The sequence below is a fragment of the Tripterygium wilfordii genome, chromosome 8 (genome assembly GCF_013401445.1).
Source record: "Tripterygium wilfordii isolate XIE 37 chromosome 8, ASM1340144v1, whole genome shotgun sequence".
Classification (NCBI taxonomy): domain Eukaryota; kingdom Viridiplantae; phylum Streptophyta; class Magnoliopsida; order Celastrales; family Celastraceae; genus Tripterygium; species Tripterygium wilfordii.
This window is the reverse complement of record NC_052239.1, coordinates 729,015-748,991: the sequence shown is the minus strand read 5'-3', so window position 1 is coordinate 748,991 and position 19,977 is coordinate 729,015. Positions and strand designations below refer to the sequence as shown.

General features: G+C 37.7%; 4 protein-coding genes across 6 annotated transcripts; 2 read left to right on the top strand and 2 right to left on the bottom strand.

Annotated features, from left to right (window-relative positions):
* Positions 1–175: 175 nt before the first annotated feature.
* LOC120004611 (DNA mismatch repair protein MSH3) lies at positions 176–8,309 on the bottom strand. Its single transcript, XM_038853983.1, has 13 exons — positions 7,190–8,309; positions 6,352–6,540; positions 5,873–6,037; positions 4,627–4,725; positions 4,288–4,539; positions 3,820–4,074; positions 3,572–3,703; positions 3,028–3,288; positions 2,763–2,834; positions 2,280–2,429; positions 1,299–1,769; positions 667–983; positions 176–449 (listed from the first exon to the last, which is right to left on the bottom strand). Exons 1-13 carry the CDS (start codon positions 8,162–8,164, stop codon positions 428–430), a joined length of 3,360 nt encoding a protein of 1,119 aa, XP_038709911.1. The 5' UTR covers positions 8,165–8,309; the 3' UTR covers positions 176–427.
* A 270-nt stretch (positions 8,310–8,579) lies between these two features.
* On the top strand, positions 8,580–12,316 carry LOC120004243 (pre-mRNA cleavage factor Im 25 kDa subunit 2-like). Of its 2 annotated transcripts, XM_038853522.1 has the most exons (8): positions 8,580–8,844; positions 9,326–9,371; positions 10,508–10,601; positions 10,728–10,801; positions 11,192–11,278; positions 11,415–11,525; positions 11,887–12,004; positions 12,063–12,316. In XM_038853522.1, the coding sequence occupies exons 1-7, from the start codon at positions 8,726–8,728 to the stop codon at positions 11,953–11,955; spliced, it is 600 nt and encodes a 199-aa protein (XP_038709450.1). In that variant the 5' UTR covers positions 8,580–8,725; the 3' UTR covers positions 11,956–12,004; positions 12,063–12,316. The 2 variants fall into 2 exon arrangements, with proteins under 2 accessions (XP_038709450.1, XP_038709449.1); XM_038853521.1 differs by having other exon boundaries at positions 11,887–12,316.
* A 276-nt stretch (positions 12,317–12,592) lies between these two features.
* LOC120004242 (pentatricopeptide repeat-containing protein At3g29230-like) lies at positions 12,593–14,979 on the bottom strand. The gene is made up of 2 exons (XM_038853520.1): positions 13,005–14,979; positions 12,593–12,857 (listed from the first exon to the last, which is right to left on the bottom strand). The coding sequence occupies exon 1, from the start codon at positions 14,821–14,823 to the stop codon at positions 13,156–13,158; it is 1,668 nt and encodes a 555-aa protein (XP_038709448.1). The 5' UTR covers positions 14,824–14,979; the 3' UTR covers positions 12,593–12,857; positions 13,005–13,155.
* Positions 14,980–18,118: 3,139 nt separating this feature from the next.
* Positions 18,119–19,471, top strand: LOC120004264 (transcription factor LAF1-like). Of its 2 annotated transcripts, none has more exons than XM_038853554.1 (3): positions 18,119–18,362; positions 18,582–18,711; positions 18,814–19,471. In XM_038853554.1, the coding sequence occupies exons 1-3, from the start codon at positions 18,227–18,229 to the stop codon at positions 19,346–19,348; spliced, it is 801 nt and encodes a 266-aa protein (XP_038709482.1). In that variant the 5' UTR covers positions 18,119–18,226; the 3' UTR covers positions 19,349–19,471. The 2 variants fall into 2 exon arrangements, with proteins under 2 accessions (XP_038709482.1, XP_038709483.1); XM_038853555.1 differs by having other exon boundaries at positions 18,228–18,362; positions 18,455–18,711.
* Positions 19,472–19,977: the final 506 nt, after the last annotated feature.

Genomic DNA, 19,977 nt, shown 5'->3' with positions numbered 1-19,977 from the left:
ACCAGAAGTAGATCAGCGTGAAAATTTGTCGTCAACTATGCCGTTGAAATGCTTAGTTGTGTGTCCAATTTATTGCCGTCTTGTATTCCAATCTGTGAAGTTGCATAGATCGATAAGGAAAATAAGACGAACTGATCATTAGTTGAGAGAGAAAAATTAATAAAAAGATGAGGGATTTAATCCAAAATGAGTCGCTTGTATTTGTTCAGTTCTGTTCAATGTATAATTTACAGGAGAAAGACTAATACATCAACCTAATGACAGATTAAGCCAGCTAAATAAATTAACAAACTTCTGCTATGGCAACAACGCCGCTGACTACTTCTGTCACATTAGCTAATACAATCAGTCTGATTCTATATACAAAACTGAAGAAATCCAATGTCTGATTCTGAACTCTGCATCCATTAATGTACAGACGCTGTCCTCACCATATGCGATTGCTCTGTCTGGAAAAGCACAAAATTGGGACTGATATAACATAGGAATAACAAGTTAAAATGCAAATAAGCTATCCAATCATACGAAGATGGATGTATGTTCCAGTTTCCTCGCATCTTTTTGTTACACAAGAATGTTTAGTACTCAGCACCACTAAACCAATGGGCCAATAAACAATTTAGAGAGATGAGAATAGGAAAACCCAAATAAAACGATTTATCATACCTATTCATTAATTCTTTCACAATGATTCTGGCATTTTCCAAAAATTGAAAGCTTTTTACAGGGTCACCATCACGTTCTGCAAGTTTCAAATTTGAAAACAACTCCCTGTAAACCCCAATCCGTTCTTCTGAACTCGTTATCTTTCCACCACGAAAGCACCCAAGAGATTCCGGTATCTCCTTTGCTCTTTTCTCTCGATCAGTTGGTGCTTCTTCTACCAACAAACCTTTTTGCAATTTGTTTTCCTTCCTCATGGTTACCACTTCTTCCAGCCTAGCAGCCATGCTAATGGCTCGATGGATACATGATGAAGGTAGCTGCACACAAGAATCAACCTCCAATCAACCAAAAGAAGAGAAGATTCAAAATGTACAACAATTGAACTTTGAAGTACAGAAAGCTCAACACAGAACAGTATCAAATGTCAAAGCAACCTCGCAAAAGCACTGAAATGCAGAGTCTGATAATACAAATCTTAAAAGGCCAAGGCCAATCGATTTATTTGGCTTGTTGGTTGTTCCTTTATAGATATGGACTCATTCATTTATAGATGACACTGAGTATATACAAAAGCATCCTCTTCTGAACTGCATACTAAAACATTATAGGAAGAGATAGAGAGTATGACTTGCCTGCGCAAGCAGTGCAACTTTAAACCCGAAACTCCTATCTGAAACACCTGGCACGAGCTTATATAGGTAAGTGACATCATCATGATCAGATTTGGACTCTGAGCCTGCACTTTTCTGCGAGGTCAGATATGACACATGATATACCCCCACAGAGCCAGGAAATTCAGATTTTATTTCAGCAATTTTAGGGTAGTGGGTGACAAACAGCACCATGCATCCCTTCTTCTCCAGTAGGTGATGCAATGCGGCATGAGCAATAGCTACGCCATCATGTGTACTTGTGCCTCTCCCAAGCTCATCAATGATAACAAGTGAACGTGCTGTGCAATTGTGGAGTATATGTGAAGCCTCACTGACTTCTTCCAGGAAAGTGCTTCGTCCTTGTTGGATACTGTCAGAAGCACCCATTCGAGTAAAAATGGCATCAAGCACATGAAGCTTTGCTGATGATACTGGTACAAAGGAACCAACCTAGAGGTATCAAAGTGCATTCAGGTAAAGCAAATCCATACATCAACGAAAGGAATTAAGATGAACAGTTCGGAATTTTTGAGGATTACTTAACAGTCCAATCAGTCAATAGCAGAATAACATTCGAATGATTGACCTATTTAAACACATTAAGAAAAGATGCACATAAATAGACGCATGTGTATGCGTGAGCATCAGGTAGATCAATGACAAACTTGCTTAATATGAACAACCATAAAATACAATTATGCCAGAATTACCTCTTACCAGACTTTCCTTTTAAGGGTTTAGAGATTTGAAAAACAAGCAGCTTCAATTATTTCAAAAACTACCATTAAAACTTAGCACTCAGCAACAAGAGGAAAAGGAATGTGTGTGTGTACTATTGGGGAAAAAAAGAACACACTCAGCTATACTTTACAATGTTGCATTAGGTCACAGTATTATATTGTCAATTGAACACAATAACACCTAAAATCAGAAAACAGGTTAATCAAAACGAAGTTCTACCTGGGCCATCATAGCAATGAGAGCAACTTGGCGAATATAGCAACTTTTTCCACCCATGTTGGGCCCAGTAACAATCTGACAGTACTCTCTGTCAGCATGCAAGTTGGTGTCATTTGGGACAAAATTGTCTTGCACTATGGTCTCCAAAACCTGGTTGCAAAAGGCAAGAAGAATAAATATTACACAGTAAATATACAGTAAATAATAAATCCTATATCCGCATTAATGAACTAGGCTTATAGCTCAGAAAACTAGATAAACAAAAAAGCTCACAAAACAGAGTTTTTCGGTTAAATCAAACAATAAAAAAATTAATTTACTGACTCAAAGGTGCAAATATTATCCCAGTATCAATAAATTTTTAAATAATATACTATATAAATATTTTTTAAAAAACTCATAAATCATTAAAAGAAAAGCAGTTCAGCATAATCCACATGAAGTTAATAAGCATCAAGCAAAACTGAATTGGTTAACTCATACCGGATGGCGACCAGAGGAGATAATTATCTGAACAGGTTCTTCATCATCAACAAATACTGGACGCACATAATTCTGCAATAGACAATTAGAATAATGTTGCTGAATAAAATTAGTTTAAGAGAATGCATGAAGTGGATTCAAATGGATTTGTCTTATGGAATAAATTGTTTGGGGCAAAAGTTTTGATGATGGGATGATGTTGAATAAAATTAAACAGAAAACAAAAAGCATGGCATTTTTTTTTGTAATTTCTGCTAGCACGAACCTTATTTTTTGAAAGAGTAGCTAGCGAATGCAAACAATCCAAAGCAGCTAGAGCTTGAACTGCAGCTTGGAACTCAGCATAATATTTGCCAAATTCCATCAGAAAACCATCCCAAGCAGCACGACTGACAATGCCGAGCTCCTCATTTGTCAGTGTTAATTGGTCTAAGGCTGTCAATACTTCAGGTGGGTGATAACGAATTGTTTTCCTCGTACTATTTATCTTAACCCAATTTAAAGAAACCTTGACGTCCAAGGGCAACTGGAAGCAAAATCACACTAATTTAGCAGTAAAGTCAAAAGTGTTGCAACGTTGAAGGAAATGATCGAGATAGAATATGACAGCTTAAAAAATTGCTGACTAAGAAAAAATCCCGCAAAGAAAATAACTAAGGGTAGAAAACATATCACCACATGCAGCTGCCTGCATAGGGCTGGAAAATGAGTACATTCAAGAAGTTTGGATCAAGAGGAAAGTTTTCATAAACTGCAGCTGGAGAGCTTAAATTCATACACTGAATTGAAGAAAATATCAATGAACTTACTTCTATCAAATGTGTGGTTCCTGAGACACTTGTAAATTCCAAATTGCTCATGCGAAGTTGCTTACGATATAGACCAATTAAAGAATCCAATTTCGCCTTCACAGATTGAACTGCTTCCCGAGCCTTTGCCACCTAAGCACAGGTAAACGATAAAAACATACTCAGCGCTATTAAGGGCCAAGAGAGAAGTTGAGGTAAGAATGCGGAAGCTAAATTCAGCAGATGATAAAACACATGAATTCACAAACCTCTGGAAATTGACCATTTGTAATGATGAGTAAGTTTGGTAGATCCCCTTTATCAGCTGCTTCTTTATTTATGGCAGACAGTAGTTTTGTAGCATTGTCAACTACACTGGCAGACGACGCAGTCAAAATCAATTTTTTTAACAGAGCTGAGTGCACTGTATCAGCTTGCACAGTTTCATTCTTGAAGTCTGAATTAATGTTGAGTCGCTGGAGCTGTTTCCCAGTATATAAAATAGCTTCAATAACTGCAATGAACTGTGCAATCCAACCATATGAGATCTTCAGTAATCAAAATGCATTACAGATAAAGTGACGAACTGTAAACTGTATCAGCAATTGATGTCTGAAAAAATATGTCCTTGCATTAATAACGAATAGCTACGTTAACCCCACCAACATCTTCAGCCCAAGTAGTTTAGAAGTTAAGGAGAAATAAAATCAAAAGGCTTCAGATAAGCCAGTAATGACCTCAGATGCCGTAGCAGTCCGATGGAATATTCTTGTTATTCCACGTTGAATATCAGATGATCTTCCCAAAGTTGTCAAAACAGAGGAAAGCACATAATAGAAGTCAGGTTGTACAGCAGCTATGTCAGAATATTGCCCATCAAGCATTTCAACGCATTGCAAGGCTTTTAGCGAACCCATAGCCTCAGCAATCTCCGACACAGCATCTAGACGAGCAGATATCATGTTTCTATCACATAAAGGGTGAGACACCTGTGTCATTCAAAAAATTCTGTAACACATATAATGGGAAAGATGAAGATGCAAATACGACAGATAAGATCTAAGCTTATGTCATACCCAGTGTCTAAGCAGTCTTGAACCATATATTGTGACAGTATGATTCATGATATGCAGCAAGGAGGCAGATTCGGATCTGTTTGAATTATTTCCAAAAACCTGAGGAAAATGTGCATTTGAAGGGGAAAGAATAATTTAAATAAAACACATGAGAAGAAACCAGTCCAGTTTGTGGCAATGATGGGAGATATTAAACTTATGAATTACCCTGTGGAGTCACTAAGAACTGATCTAAGAAAAATGACGTGAAGTTCGTAACAACTACTAGAAGTTACTCATTTCATTTACTGAATTGCTATGAAGCACGGACACGGACACGAATGTCGGACACGACACTGCACGGATATGCCAACACGGCAATTCTCAAAATTCTAAGGATACGACACGTCAAGGACACGGCAAATAAATATTAATTAAATATATTTTTAAATTTAATTCATATAAATATCCAACTACAAATCAAAATATTATAACATCATATTAATCAAAAGATCCAAAAATAATTATTAATTTCATGCATCTAAATCTTCAATTGGATTTTCTTCAATATTCTCCATCCTTCGGTCATCAAAAATAACAGCTTCTAACTCTGGTTCATCAAGTGACAAATTGGCTATTTGAAGAACTCCAAAAGGGTTAGGAGTTCTAAAAGTGTTAAGAGAATATTGTTCTTTTATCAATTTCTAAAAGGGTTAGGAGTAGTCGTTTTGATCCATTTTTAATAGGATTAGGAATTGTCAACTTTAAAGTTGACCATTTAAAATTAAATATTTTTGTTTTGGAGTGTCGGACACGCTTGCACCGCGTGTCCGAAAATAAATTTTAAAATTCAAATAAATAAAATTTTGCATGACACATGAACACGTGTGCGACACGTGTCGGGCAAGTGTCGTGCAAAAGCAAGTGCCGGACACTTGCATTGGCTATCAATGCAAGTGTCCGTGCTTTCCTGCTGAATTGTATATCTAAAGGTGATCTAGTCAAAATATGCATTATATTTCTGCTCTGTTTTCCACTGAATTCTCCATCATTTTCACTCTTAAGTATAAGAGTGTTCAAAGCTGGTGAAAAACAAAGTGTGCAAATCAGTCTTTTAAGGAATGTGGATCGCCAGAAAATAATTAACAAGAAAAGAATAAGCTAGAAAAGGAACAAATAATATCCAGTAAAATACGCCTTTACTTTGACCCATGTGGGTCAAGGCTATAAATAGTTCAGAATTTTCATCACCGCAGACAAGCCATACCTCCAATTGTTGAAGCGTATTGGCAGAAAGATTCATCTCCTTTTCACTCATTAAGGGCCGAAATGATGCTCCAAGAGATAAAATTCTCTCAAATCCAAATTGCTTTAGATGGCGAATGGTTAAAGCCAATGCTTGGACAGCGAGATCTGGCATGTTCATAATGCCCTTCAAGGCCAAACAGTAACATTTGGTAGATACAAAGTCAAGAAAAGTATATTAATAGATTAGAAGGGATATTAGTAACAAGAGAATGAATATGTCTCACAAAAGGAAAAGGCAAGAAGAAATTCAGCATTTGGTGGAATTGATGAACACTATCCTATTCTGTAAAAAATAAGATATGGCAGGGCCAGTATAAAAACACACAATAGAACCAGACTTCAGTTAATGAATGAAATGAAAATAATTTAAAGACAACTCGTTGTCTTAAAATTGCCTCATACATCTAAATTTCTTTTGAAAAAATAAAAATATCACACCTGAATTGTTGGGTGATTATTTTCATGCTCTGGCTCCATATTTTGCCTCCTGTTATCTGCAGTATTATCTTCCAAAATGTTTTCAAATAAGCACATTACTTCAGCAAGCGCACCACCATCATTAAAGCAATCACACGAAGCATGCTCCACACGAACATTTGAGGCAGGGCCAGCATATGCAAGTAATATCTGATAAGGAAAAGTCCAGGTCATCAGGTAATTAGAGATTGTCAAGTTATGAACACCATATTACTTGATTAGTTGATTCTTGAACATATTGCCCAAGACAGTTTAATAGAACTGTGCTCATTTTCCCTAGTAATCATCCTATTCGAAGGAACCTCTACTCAACAGTTTTATAGCACTGGAGGGCCCATACCATAACAATTTTGGTTCTCCTGGTAATAGTGAAATCTCAAGCTACTTCCATAAAATCAAAATAATAAACAACAGAATTCTTAAGGAACATGATCCAGGTCAAAGGTATATCATCCAAGTCAATTATTACCCGACATGGATATAGCCTATGCATTAACCATGTAGTCTATGTTCTGAAATAGATGAACTGCAACGTGAACAAGATAAACAAAAAATTCCTACCCATCCCATCATTTGTAGTGCATTCCCACTCAAAATCAATAGCCAGGTCATAAAACATTAGCTTTACAATGAAATCAACAAAATCATTGTATGGCATAGCATGGAGTGCAGTGTAAGTTGCGTAACAATAAGTTTTTTACCCATCATACAGAATCACACTTTTTGCATATAGACTATAGTCCAATACTTCTACCCCAGAAGTATATATTTTTCACTTGTTGTAAGAACTAAGAACTACCTTCTCCGTTTGTTTAGAAATCTGATTTCCAAAAAGCATCTCGGCTGGGGTTAAATTCATAATTGCAGCTTCAAGCCCACTCCTCATAAAATCATCGCTAAATTCCCCGTAAACAACATCCCCTGTCGACACCTCCACTGCCACAAACCCAAGTTTTGCATCAATCCCACTCTCAACTTTCTCACCAAGTAAACTCCTCTCCACAACGCACAGCAAGTAATTGCTCACTCCCCCACACCCCTCCTCCCTGCCACCCACATCCTCCGCTGCCTCCAGCGTGGCCTTTGTATACAAAGCTGACAAGCCCCTCACGAAGGGACCTGCACGGTTGGCCCCGTGAGCCTTGATTGCCGCGGTCTCCGTCTGCTTGACGACCCCGACCTTGTATCCCGCACTCACCAGCCTCCTCACATGGACATTTAATCGAAAAGTTGGCACGCTAGCCGTCATGAAGTTGTGATCCACATGGCAATAAATCCCTAGCACCCGCGCCGCAATCTCGGCATCCTCGCCGAAGAATCTAAACTTATAACCGACCTCAACCATCAAAAGAACATCAGGATACTTGTTCTTCAGGTCCACCACTTGTTGTTCAAGAGGGGTGTATTTCTTGGGGTTAGAACTGGAAGGTTGATTGGAGTGTTCAGGAATTTGTTCAGAAGGTTCTAATAGTTTCTGGAGGAATTTTTGGTGAAGAGAGGGGTTGGGGACGGGGTTTTGTGTATGAGGAGAGAGTTTTGGCTTCTTGGATTTGGGGGTAAGATGAGAGGTGAGGAGTTTGCGCTTCGACGGCGAGAAGGAGACAGTGGCGGATATTTTAGGGGGTGGGGTAGGTGGATTGGGGTTCGAAAGAGGAGGTGAAGACATGGATGAAGCAGCGGCTGAGGAAGAGTCCGGTGCGGTGGTTGTGAGCGGTGATGTGGCGGTTTTAGGAGCAAAGAAGCGGGAAAGGACCTGCTGTTTGTGCTTGCCCATGGTTGATGGTGCTTGGCGGGTCGAAAGCAATGTGGAAGCAGCTAGAGACGGTAATGTAGGGCTTGTGATAGATTTTTGGCGCGCCCGTCGTTCCGTATTTTCTATTACGACAAAAACAATGACGGTGCCGCGCGCAACGCACTCAATTTCCGAAGGAAATAAATACCCAAGAAACGCGGCCCATTTACAGCCCCAACCCAAGAAACTAAACCCGTTTACAGCCCCAACCCAAGAAACTCGGCCCATTTAATGTTAAGGCTAAGCCCTTCATCTCCCTATTCACAGCGGCCCATAATGTTTTTTTTGATGCGTCATTTAAAAAAATAAAATGCGTTTTTAAAACAAACAAATAATTTTCATAACATGTTTGGACTTTGGAAAGGGAGAAAAAAAGGAGATTTTCATAATTTTAATTTTTACAACGAAGTGAACCAGAGCTTGTTATTGTCTCCTTGCTGAACATTCCGTTTAGAGAACAAACTAAAACGGTATCCGTGTGACGAGTGCGAGAGAGTTTTGAAATTAAGTCGGAGAAGAAAAGAGAGAGTGCGATACAGAGAGATGGTGACGTCGCCGGTGGTGAACACTTATCCTTTGTCTAGCTACACCTTCGGCACCAAGGAGCCGAAGATGGAGAAGGATTCTTCCGTTGCCGATCGCCTCGCTCGAATGAAAGTCAAGTATGTCTTTGTGTTTTCCTTAATTTTTTGTTTGGTATATCGCGGATGTTTGTATTTATTTGAGAGGGCTTAAAACCCTAGATAAACTTCAGCCAGTCCTCTGTTTGGTTCCCAAAAAAAGCGAGGTCCAGGAAATTATAAGAATTCGAATGATCCTTTTTTTTTTTTTTCTCTGTTTCATGTGAATTCAGATGTAAAATAACAGACACTGACCTTACACGATTTATGTTGTTGTGCGTTTTTTATATTTGAAAATTGAAATGATGTTCTATATCCCCTTTTCTCTGTGGATAAATCTAGTGAATCATATTCTAATGCGAAACTAGAAAATGCTTAGTATCAACAATTGCAGATTATTAGCCTTTGTGTATGAGGTGTGTGTTTACATGTGAATTTTCTATTTCGTCACTTTGTCCCCTTTGGCATGCTAGCAATCGACTTTCCCTGTTTGAGTGATCCGAATGTTATTGTTGGTTGACAGCTATACGAAAGAGGGTATGAAGACAAGTGTGGAAGCAATCCTCTTGGTATGTTTATTTCCCCGCATAGAGCACCAATGCTTTTCTGTCAATGAAGAACTTCAAAATTGTAACATTTATTTAATCTATGCTGTTTGAACCCTGGTTAAGAAGAGCATGGCTGCTATGGCGAGGTTACAATGATGTTTATGTTGTTTGTTTATATTGAACCTCTTTCTGTGTACAACGGATTTGATAGGCCTTTGTTTTATACTTTTGTGAATCATCTAAGTGCTTCACAAGGGTTTGGTTTCTGCTTGGCTCTCATTAATCCATATACATGCATGTATATGTATTGTTATGCTCCTTAGTATATGTTTTTTCTTTTTATTCTCTATCTTTTTTATCTGTTGTACTGGTTTCTTTCATAAAATGTATTTGGCAATCTAAGTTGATAACTCCATCAAAGCAAATAGGTTGGGTTCGGATGATGGAATCCATAATAAGATTATGACGTTTCTTTCACCATTCAGTCCTTCTAAACTTTATGTTCTAACGCTGTGCACTCGAGTTGTATTTCTGTCTCTATGTCAGATGTGCTATTGTTCCCTCGTTTTGACTACTAACTATAATTATATCATGCAATTACATATAGCTGTATTTTAAGGTCTTCAAATTTTGAAGTATTTGCATAGTTAAGACTTAAAAAGTACATTTACAAGTGATTAATAAAATTATATAAAATCTTATATAGTAGTACTACATAACACAGAACTATATCTTTCGGATTATTATATTATAAGAAATCTCATATTTTGCTTCATAACATGAGACAAACTTTTTGGAGCAAATTATAAGAAATCTCACATAGTATTCTACATAACATAAGATAGCAGACTGACATTTAATTAATTACAGACAAGAAATTTTCTATTCGGGCAAAGGGCTTGCATTTCGACCGTTGCCCATTGAGAATGTGATATTTTTAATTTTCTATAGAACAGTTTGTAAATTTAACTATGCTAATTGAGTTTTGTTTCAGGGCTCTTATTTGAGTTTTGCTGCTTTTCTTGATTCTCAAAGCATTGCTAGCCTGCTACTTCTATCACTTTAACCATAATTTTACCTCGGTTAACTTTTTCTTGTCTACTTGTCTTTGCACTTGCTTCAGTCTTTGCTTTTTTAATGACTGGTTTACCTTGCAGGTCCAGGAACATAATCATCCACACATTCTTCTACTTCAAATTGGAAACACATTCTGCAAGCTTCCCGGTGGGCGTCTGAAGCCCGGAGAAAATGGTCTATCGTTGTCCTTTCTTCCATTTTAATTTGTTTCTTTCTTTATTATTTTTGGAGTGAGATGGAATCTGTTCATTTCTCTTCCTTTTGAATTGAACATTTTATATTGTGTATGCTTTTGAGCAGAAATTGAGGGCTTGAAGAGAAAGCTGACTAGCAAACTAGGTGCCAATTCACCTGCTATGGTACCAGATTGGCAGGTAGTGTTTTCTCTTATACTTCAGTATATAAATGTACACTTAGGAAGTGATGTTTAAAAATATCAGCCAAAAACAGAATTAAAAGCAAGTTTTTGGGCAGTAAAAAAAAATGTAAAGGGAAGATGTATCAAGGTATCAGCCAAGAATGGGTTGGGTAGACATTCAAGCCTCAAAAACTGTTATTTGTGGGCTTATGAACTAACTACTAAGTACATTGTGGTTCCTAATTTTTCACTTTCATATTTCCTTTTACAAGGCTCTTCTTGTGATAGGTTATGTATATCTGTGAAATTATGGTTGGAGTATTCTGTGAGATTGCAGGGTTACTTTTACTCCACAATCTCATCATTTTGTGCTTGTTTAATTCTGTCATTTGGCATGACATTGCAGATTGGTGAGTGCGTTGCTATGTGGTGGAGACCAAACTTTGAAACTATAATGTATCCATATTGCCCTCCACACATAATGAAACCCAAGGTTGCTGAATTTCTAGAATATTTTCTGTTTTTGAGACTCAGATGAGTTTTATTTATTTTTCACTTTGATGTGAGTATTGTATGGGTTATAGTTATGTCTGTTCATCAATCAAACTATCACCTTGTACTTAATGCAGGAATGCAAGAAGATTTTCCTTGTTCACTTGTCTGAAAGAGAGTACTTTGCGGTGCCCAAGAATCTGAAACTGTTGGCTGTTCCGTTGTTTGAACTCTATGATAATGTTCAGGTACATGATATGCCTCTTAGATTTGGGATTCAATTTTGTATGCTTTTCGAGATTTTTTTCGGAAGATCGCATTGTTTATAATATGCACTGCTGGAATAAGCCATAGTCCAGTCATATATAATGTATTTTCGAATTATGTCCAATTATAGCTGCCTACTCCATGACATCCAATTATCCACCCTTTCTGTTCCTGATTGTGCACATAGTCTTACTCATATACTGTTTCTTTAAGGTAGCTAATATGCCTCTTTTTTTCTTTTCCCTCTTGCTATTTTAGATATGCTAGAAAGTGTAATTTTGATTTTTTTTCCTTGTATTGTATTTGTATAACATATTAACATGCATTACTTATTTGGTGCAGCGGTATGGGCCAGTCATATCAACTATTCCTCAGCAACTTTCAAGATTTCAGTTCAATATGATTAGTTGATTGCCATATGACTTCTATCTGTGGATTTCAAGACCCTATTTCTGGATGGTAGTGCCGAATGCCGATATGTTGTGGGCCCTAACAGACCTTTTTTTTTCTCCTTTCCTTATTATAAGACTGAATGTCCTAGGATAGGAAGGATTAGCTGAAACTTACTTTGACTTGCTCCATATCAACTGACACCCATGTGTCTCTAAATTCTTTGTTTAAGAGTGATCAACATTGTTAGATTCTTAGTTGCACTTATTGACATCTATCTTTGCTGCTATCCGGGTGTGTTGATGATGTATCATTTGAGTAGTAGTGTTAAAAATGGTTTGTATCTTATTATGTTTTTGAGGTATAGTGGTTTACAATGCCATCGTTGGTCATTTGCTCACAGAAACCCCAACCAGATCCTGTGTGGCAAAATGGCAGACCATTTTCCGGCCAACCGATGAGACAACTTGACCAGGTTTTTTGCAGCTCCTTTAGAGGCCGAAGTTGGGCCTTTGGCATTTTGTAACTGGCCTTCTCTTGACGATTGCCAGAAGCTCTACTCTCTAGCATCCCGCTTTTGAATGTCTTTTCGCCAAATTTAAATAAAATAAAATGTAAAAAAAATATAGAATGGAGAAAGAAAACAGAGAAGCAGTCGGAGGAGCGTAAATAAAGCACAATCACTTTCAATTCGCTAGGATTATAATTATGATATAGAAATTCGTCTTCACAGCAACAGATATATCAATGACATTTTATCTTTAGGGGCCATAGAGTTTCAACCTCGAACAGCTTCTGATGTATGGCCATAACTTCCCGAGATAACCTCATTCTCAGGTTTGATGGATGAAGGATCCGCTTGATGTGGACTGTTGTCTTTCCCCTCCTGATTGTATGATCCGGCAACAGACCTTTTGCAGCTACTGCATTTTCATCTCATGTATAAAATGCAAATCACTCACCAAAATGAAGGAATGCAAGTAAAGACTTTCAGCAATCAGTCTTCTTTCCTATGTTCAGATTCGATCAGATGAGGAGTCGATCTGTTAAACAGTGATTCATTGGTTTACCTGTCTTACCACCAACAACGGTCGATTGACTCCCGGCAAACGTTCAGGCATGTTGCTGCCTAAACTGCAGTCAGGTTGCTATAAGAAGGCCACAACCTCCCATTGTTGTCAAAACTTCCTTCTTGAGCTTTAAAGTTTCATTAGGAACACCCTAAAGAACAACACTGGACCCAGCTTTCTTTGATATGTTCCTCTCTTCCATCTTTCCTCTTGCAGCTAGCGCTTCTGGCCGTTGATCCATAGAGGCATAAATATTAGACAGCAGCACATGAACTCCTGAATCATTTACTTCCAGCTCACTAGCTTTTCCTACCACTTCCTCTGCTAACTTGGAGTCACTTCTTACTCTGCAGCCCCCAAGCAAAGCTCCCCAAATGGCAATATCAGGTTCAAAAGGCATATCCTTCACTAGAAGCTGTGCTTCTTCAAGCAGACCGTTTCGGCTGAGTAAATCAATGAAACAACAAAAGTGTTCAGGCTTTGGACTGATTCCAAATTCTCCCTCCATAGCATGAAAGATTCTGCGGCCTTCTTCTACCAAGCCTCCATGGCTACAAGCAAACAGCGCAGTACTAAATGTGAAGTCATTTGGCCTAAATCCCAACTTCTGCATCATTAAGAAAATTTTAACGGCATCTTTGGCCCTGCCATGGATAGCTAATGCTTTGATAGCAACATTCCAACCAAAGACATCTTTATCTCTAATTTTGATGAACAGTGTAAAAGCTCTATCTATATCTCCACATTGAGCATACATTTCTACAAGAGCAGTTCCCACCTTTGGTCCCCACTGGGAACCATCTCCTATTAGATGGTGTATCCGTTTTCCAAATTCAAGAGCACCTAAGTGGGAACTCGCCGACAGGACAGAAACAAAGGTATATCCATCTGGGACGACAAGTTCTGACTGCATTCTCCCAAAAAGATCCAATGCCACTTCATAATCCCCTTTCTTAGTGTAACATGTAATCATCGTATTCCAAGTAACCACATTCCTGCATGGCATTTTCTCGAACAATTCTGTCGCTGCTTCAAGCTCTCCAGCCTCAGCATAGGCTCCAACCATCGAAGTCCAAGAGATTACATTCTTTTCGGGCATTCTCTCAAACAATTCCCCAGCTTTTGCTACTTGCCCCACCTTAGAATAACCAGAAATCATCGAATTCCATGAAACCACATCTCTCTGAGGCATATTATCGAACAACTGTCTTGCAGTCCCTAAATCGCCTACCCTCACATACTCAAAGATCATTTTGTTCCACATTTCTACTGGCCTTACAATTATATCATCAAAGAGTCTACGAGTATAAATTATTTTCCCGTCGTAGACATCACCAGAATCAGAAGAACTTGGCATATGGATATACATGTTAAAAAGTGATTTCGCAACAGAAAAGCTCGATCCAAATCCTGACTTTATTACCTGGCAGTGTAGTCTTTTGCCAATTCTATAACACCCCATTTTGCAGCAAGAATTTAACACGTACGGGTAAGTATAGTGATCCGGCTTTAAACCTCTATGAGGCATTTCATCAAACATAGATAAACATTTATCGAAAGGACCGTTATGTGCGTACCCTCTAATCATGATTTTCCGAAGCATGAATTCTTCGTTGGATTTGTCGCTGCCAAATTGAGAGAAAATAAGATTAGAATACTCCATGGTGCCAAACTCGGTGCTTCGACGTAGAAACTCCCAGCACAGCTGGAAGTTCTGGCTGAGTGAGTCTGTGATGATAAGCGCATGGATCTGATTCAGGTGTAGGAATGTACATTTTGGTAACAGATGAGAGATTTTGCATTCTAGGTTGCAAGGCATATACGAGGATTTGGGCTACAAAAAGGGAATCACTCGCTCCCCAGTCGACGGTAAAGGAAGCACACACGCTCGGACTCTCAAACATCATTCTTGAGGTGATTCGAAGACTCTGATTGGCGATTGCTGTTGGCCATGCTACTTCGGTGCAGAACTAGAAAATCGAAGCCCTAAGTCTAACTCGATGCATTGAAGTTGGGCTGAGCAGTTCGTAGGCTAACAAAGCCCACAGATCCGATAATCTGCTGGCTGGCCTACTAATGGACTAATGGGCCGTCTCAGGACGTAGTTAAATGGGCCATGATGATGAAGATCCAATGGACTTGACATTGGTAATACAAGACGACAAGCGGAATTTTGCTTGGTAATAACAAAAAATCGAAATAGACCAAGAAGTTGGAGATTAAGAACTCTTCTCAAAAGAAAGGGTGCTGAGTTGAAATCCCATTCTAACTAAGAATTCTTGTGATTTTGGAGGTTCCAGTTACGGGAGAACTCGGAACGGAAAATTTGCTCCCCTTTTCCGCCTCACTCTTTGATCTTAAGAATGTTGCATGAGAAAGTGCCCTTCTCCGACCCTTACTGGCCTACGAATGACCGAATGGGTCGTCCCACGACATGGTTAAATGGGCCATGAAGAATCGAAATAGACCAACAACTTGGAGATTATAAGCTTCTCAGTGATTAGGATTTAAGATATGATGAATCAGTTAATTAATTAAGTAATTAAGGGTTTGGGCCTATTTGAAGTTGAGATTCCATTTGATAGCATAGCAACCACCAGTATTGTTAACCGGCACTCTTTGTTAATTAGCTGATTGTGATTGTCGGTTTACAATGTAGCCGTTGACATTCGAAGCTTCTATAAGTTTTTAAGTAATAATGTTTAAATAATTTATCAATTTCATGGACCTCATTGGACATTCATTCTTAGTAATAATAATAGTTTTATCTAATCCCAAAATCCAATATTGTTAAGAACAGGCGGCTTTTTGAATCCTGTGGATTTTACTAATTAGGCAGGTTTCGATTATCTTATGAGGGGTCTTTTTTTTTCTATTCTCAATGTCTTTGTGGTCACGTGCTGGACTTTGGCCCAACTTAATCTATCGTCAGGTGAAAAACTTATATGTACGCGGATCTAACACCAAGTTTAGGCGATGTCCAAAGAGCAACTTTGTGTGTTGTGATTATCGGTTTAGCTTGCTTTGAATGAGGAGATGTTGCAGGGAGAATATTGAGGTAACATAGATGCATCATCATTACTTCATTAGTGTAACAAGTGACACACTCAACAATACATATTTTAGGTAATTTCTGTGGCTAAGGATATTTGTAGTAGTGATTAATATTATATCTAGATGCATTTAGTCCTCAAAGTCAATAAATTGAAATGTTTATGTGTCGTGTATTGTTTGTTTCATTCACCAACTGAGATGACCAAATGACATAATATAACACATTGCAGCAACGATGCAGCAGGCGGCTTATACAGATGGCGATTAATATATATATCTATATGTATGTATGTATGGAGTGATACATGTAGTATTGCGAGGGAGCATGCGACTAATAAAAATGTAAGGATCACCAAAATAGAATTATGTTTCCTGCCAATTCTAATATTGTTAGAAGAAAGTCCAACCTTGATGGATTAATTATTTGATTTTGGAGAGAAGCCCTGTTAATTTGTCACAGGTGTAGCTTAAAGGTCAAGGGTTTAATTCTTGGAAACAGTCTATCCACATATAATGTGAGGATAAGATTTGCGTACATCTTGCTTGTCTTCGATCCTACCCATAGCGAAAGTCTTGTGCACCGTGTTGTTTGTTTTTTTGGAGAGAAGTCCTGTGTATGCATGCCCTGAAATTTTGGTAATTGAAATCAATTTTTAATTGGATGAGGATAATCAAAGCTTCTTCCTCTTCTCTCTCTCAAATATTTCACCCTTTCCAGACGGTGGCTTTCCATGCATAAAACACAAGGTGGCTATCCCATTTTTAATGATTTTTTTGTTTACTTTGCATATATATACAAAATCACAGCTCACAGCATATATACATCATATATACTCTCGAGTAGGTGACCCATAAAAAAATATATGTTATCCCTAGCTAATACAAATCCTTGAAGATGATAAACTTAAATATTAATAAAGATTTATTTATATATTATACCTGATGCAAATTCTTAAAGAGAAGATAAGTTTGGTTAATCAAGTCAATTATTCCCTTTTTTTTCAGGAATGGGAGTGGCCATTTTCATAAGCAACAGTGCTAGACATTACAGTAACTCTTTAAGATTGATTTCATTATTACAGCATATTTCAATTCTTAGTATACCATAAACACCCACTTACACACAATATAATTTTCGTCCATACACTTCAACAATTAGAATCATTCATAATTGGTGGGACGTTATCTTTTTCGTTTCATAAGAATTATTAGCAAGTGATTCTCTATTGTCCATCCAAGCAAGCCATCGTTTTGTTTGTTTGTCAATTGTCATGATTAGAACAAATGAATTCAAATAAAATATATAATGGAGTACATCATCATCCCCACAAGGATTTCCGGTATATTACAAGGAATCAAAATGAATCCAATCGGACGGTCAACATGGATCAGTGTTGCATATACGATTAAGGGTTGAGATTTTACCTCTATAAGCAGGGATTCGACATTAATAATTATTGTTTTTATTTTCTTGGTCTTTAACTAACTTTTTGGACTTTAATAATTAATCTCCTTTACCAACCTCTGTTTTTTTTTTCTCTACCAACCTCTTTTATTTTTTTGTGGTCAACGTTAAGGTAAGACTATAAAAAAAAAAAAAATAAAAGAAGGTGATGTAATTTTTGATCACTTAAAAAAAGTTGTCAATTCATAACTCAATCACGGAATGTTCACAAATTCTAACGTGAGAACACAAAGTTGAAAATTGTTCCAATATACATGTATTGACATATTCCTCACTGTTCGGACAAATTCCTTATATTAATTTTTTATGTTGCATTAGACTCCCCGTTAAACCCATTAAACACACATGATTGCATACTTGTGATTTAAAAACACTAACAGTTAAACAGTCGAGTTAATTTATAGAATTATCATTGAAAGCTTGTTAGTCTTTCTGACTTGTACAACAAGCGAAGGGAAAACAGAGAAAAAAGTGAGCATGTTTCTTTCACGTGGATTAGTTTATGTCTTCATGAGTTTAATCTTCTTTATTTTTATTTAAAAAATATAGCAGACTCCAGCTAGTTTCTGGCTTAATTTGCTTTATAAACTTTCATGGTCAGCCATTCCCTGCCACCGTCACTGCAGAGTCTTTGTTTCTACATCACAACGGTTTGAGCTATCACAAAACTCCATTAATTCTCTGTATTGTGAGGGGGAAAAAAATGGGGTACAAGTCATCAGACAAGCCAAAGACAAAGCACAGAAAGGGCTTATGGTCTCCTGAAGAAGACCAGAGGCTCAGAAACTATGTCCTCAAACATGGACATGGCTGCTGGAGCTCTGTCCCTGTCAACGCTGGTGAGTTCACAATCCCTATTCACTAAACCACACTCTGCATACACAAATATTAATATACACACCATTTGATATAAATATCTCCATATATCCAGTACAATTGGAAGAAAAAGATTTGCAGGCATTACTTACTGATTTACAAAAATTCAGTTGACGTCTAGTTAAATGACCAAAAACACCCCCATCAATTGACTTTCCTTAGTTTGATAATAATGCAAACAGAGCTGCAGAGGAATGGGAAGAGCTGCAGATTAAGGTGGATTAATTACTTAAGACCGGGATTAAAGCGAGGGGTGTTTTCAGCACAAGAGGAGGAGACTATCCTCAGCCTTCATCGCATGTTGGGCAACAAGTAAGCCTTGACCTAATCTTTTTTTTTTTTTTATTTTATAACTATACTTTCTGTATTGAAAGAAACAATTTATTCTTATATGTTTAATTTTATGATGAATAGATGGTCACAAATTGCACAACATTTGCCTGGAAGAACAGATAATGAGATAAAGAATTATTGGCATTCCTATCTTAAGAAGAAACTTCTCAAAGCCGCCGAAGCGCGAAACAAGACTCAATGCAGCAGTCCAAGCTCAGATGAATCAGTGAGTCAGGGGTTCGGTCTTCCCAAACCAAAGCTTTTATTCGCTGAATGGCTGGCACCAGATGATGTTCATGATGGCAGCTTTGCAAATTCAAGCGATCAGCAGGTGGCAGGAATAATTTCTAGGGATGAGTTTGATTATTACTGGAGCTTGGATGATGGTGTAATGCCAGGTTACTCATTCAATGAAGGGAAATTAACATTTGGTGGCAAGTATGACCACAGTACTACTAGTCCAAGTGATGGTTCTTCAGGCAGTCATGACATGTTTGGTTCAGTATTCAAAATTGAGGATCAGAGTCCAGGGAGTGCTGATCATTTTATTGATTTCAACTCTGGAGATGATATGTGTAGTCAATTTAACATCAGCAGCGATGTGATGTACATATGATTATGAGGACTTGTTTTCAAAAGCAATTCACAAGGAAGAAGAATAACTTCTAAGTAGACTTCTGCATACAGATAATGTTATTTTGCAATAATGAATCAAGTCTACGAAAATTGTATGAAAATAGGTTGCTTTCGCTATTTTTTATTTTTTTTTGTTTTTTGGGCTGATAGAGGCATTCTGGGAGGGATAGGCCTTTAAAGATGACATTAGTTTTAACTAAAGATAGTCCTTGTGATCACGCGTGGAGCTTTGGTCTAACTTACCATGTCATTATGTCGAAAATTTATTTGCACACGGACGTGACTGCAATGAAAACTGAAAGAAAGAAAGAAAGAAGTGAATGAGTTGTTTCAGGTTTGTTAACTGGGCTTCAAGTCCAAGACAGTAGGACATAGTCGTCACTGTTACAAGGCTGGGCTTAAATACCCAAAACGTACCATAATCATTAATCAGAACAAAAGTTCTTGGGCCAAAACACTAACTAATAACTATAGTATCTGGCCCAGAGGAGGAAATAACACAAGCGCATCGCAATATGAAGACAGTTGGGCTCCACAACTGCAGCCTTTTCAGGCCTCACAATCCAAACGCAACTTTCTTGGGCCCATACACACGTGTTTCGTTCGGAA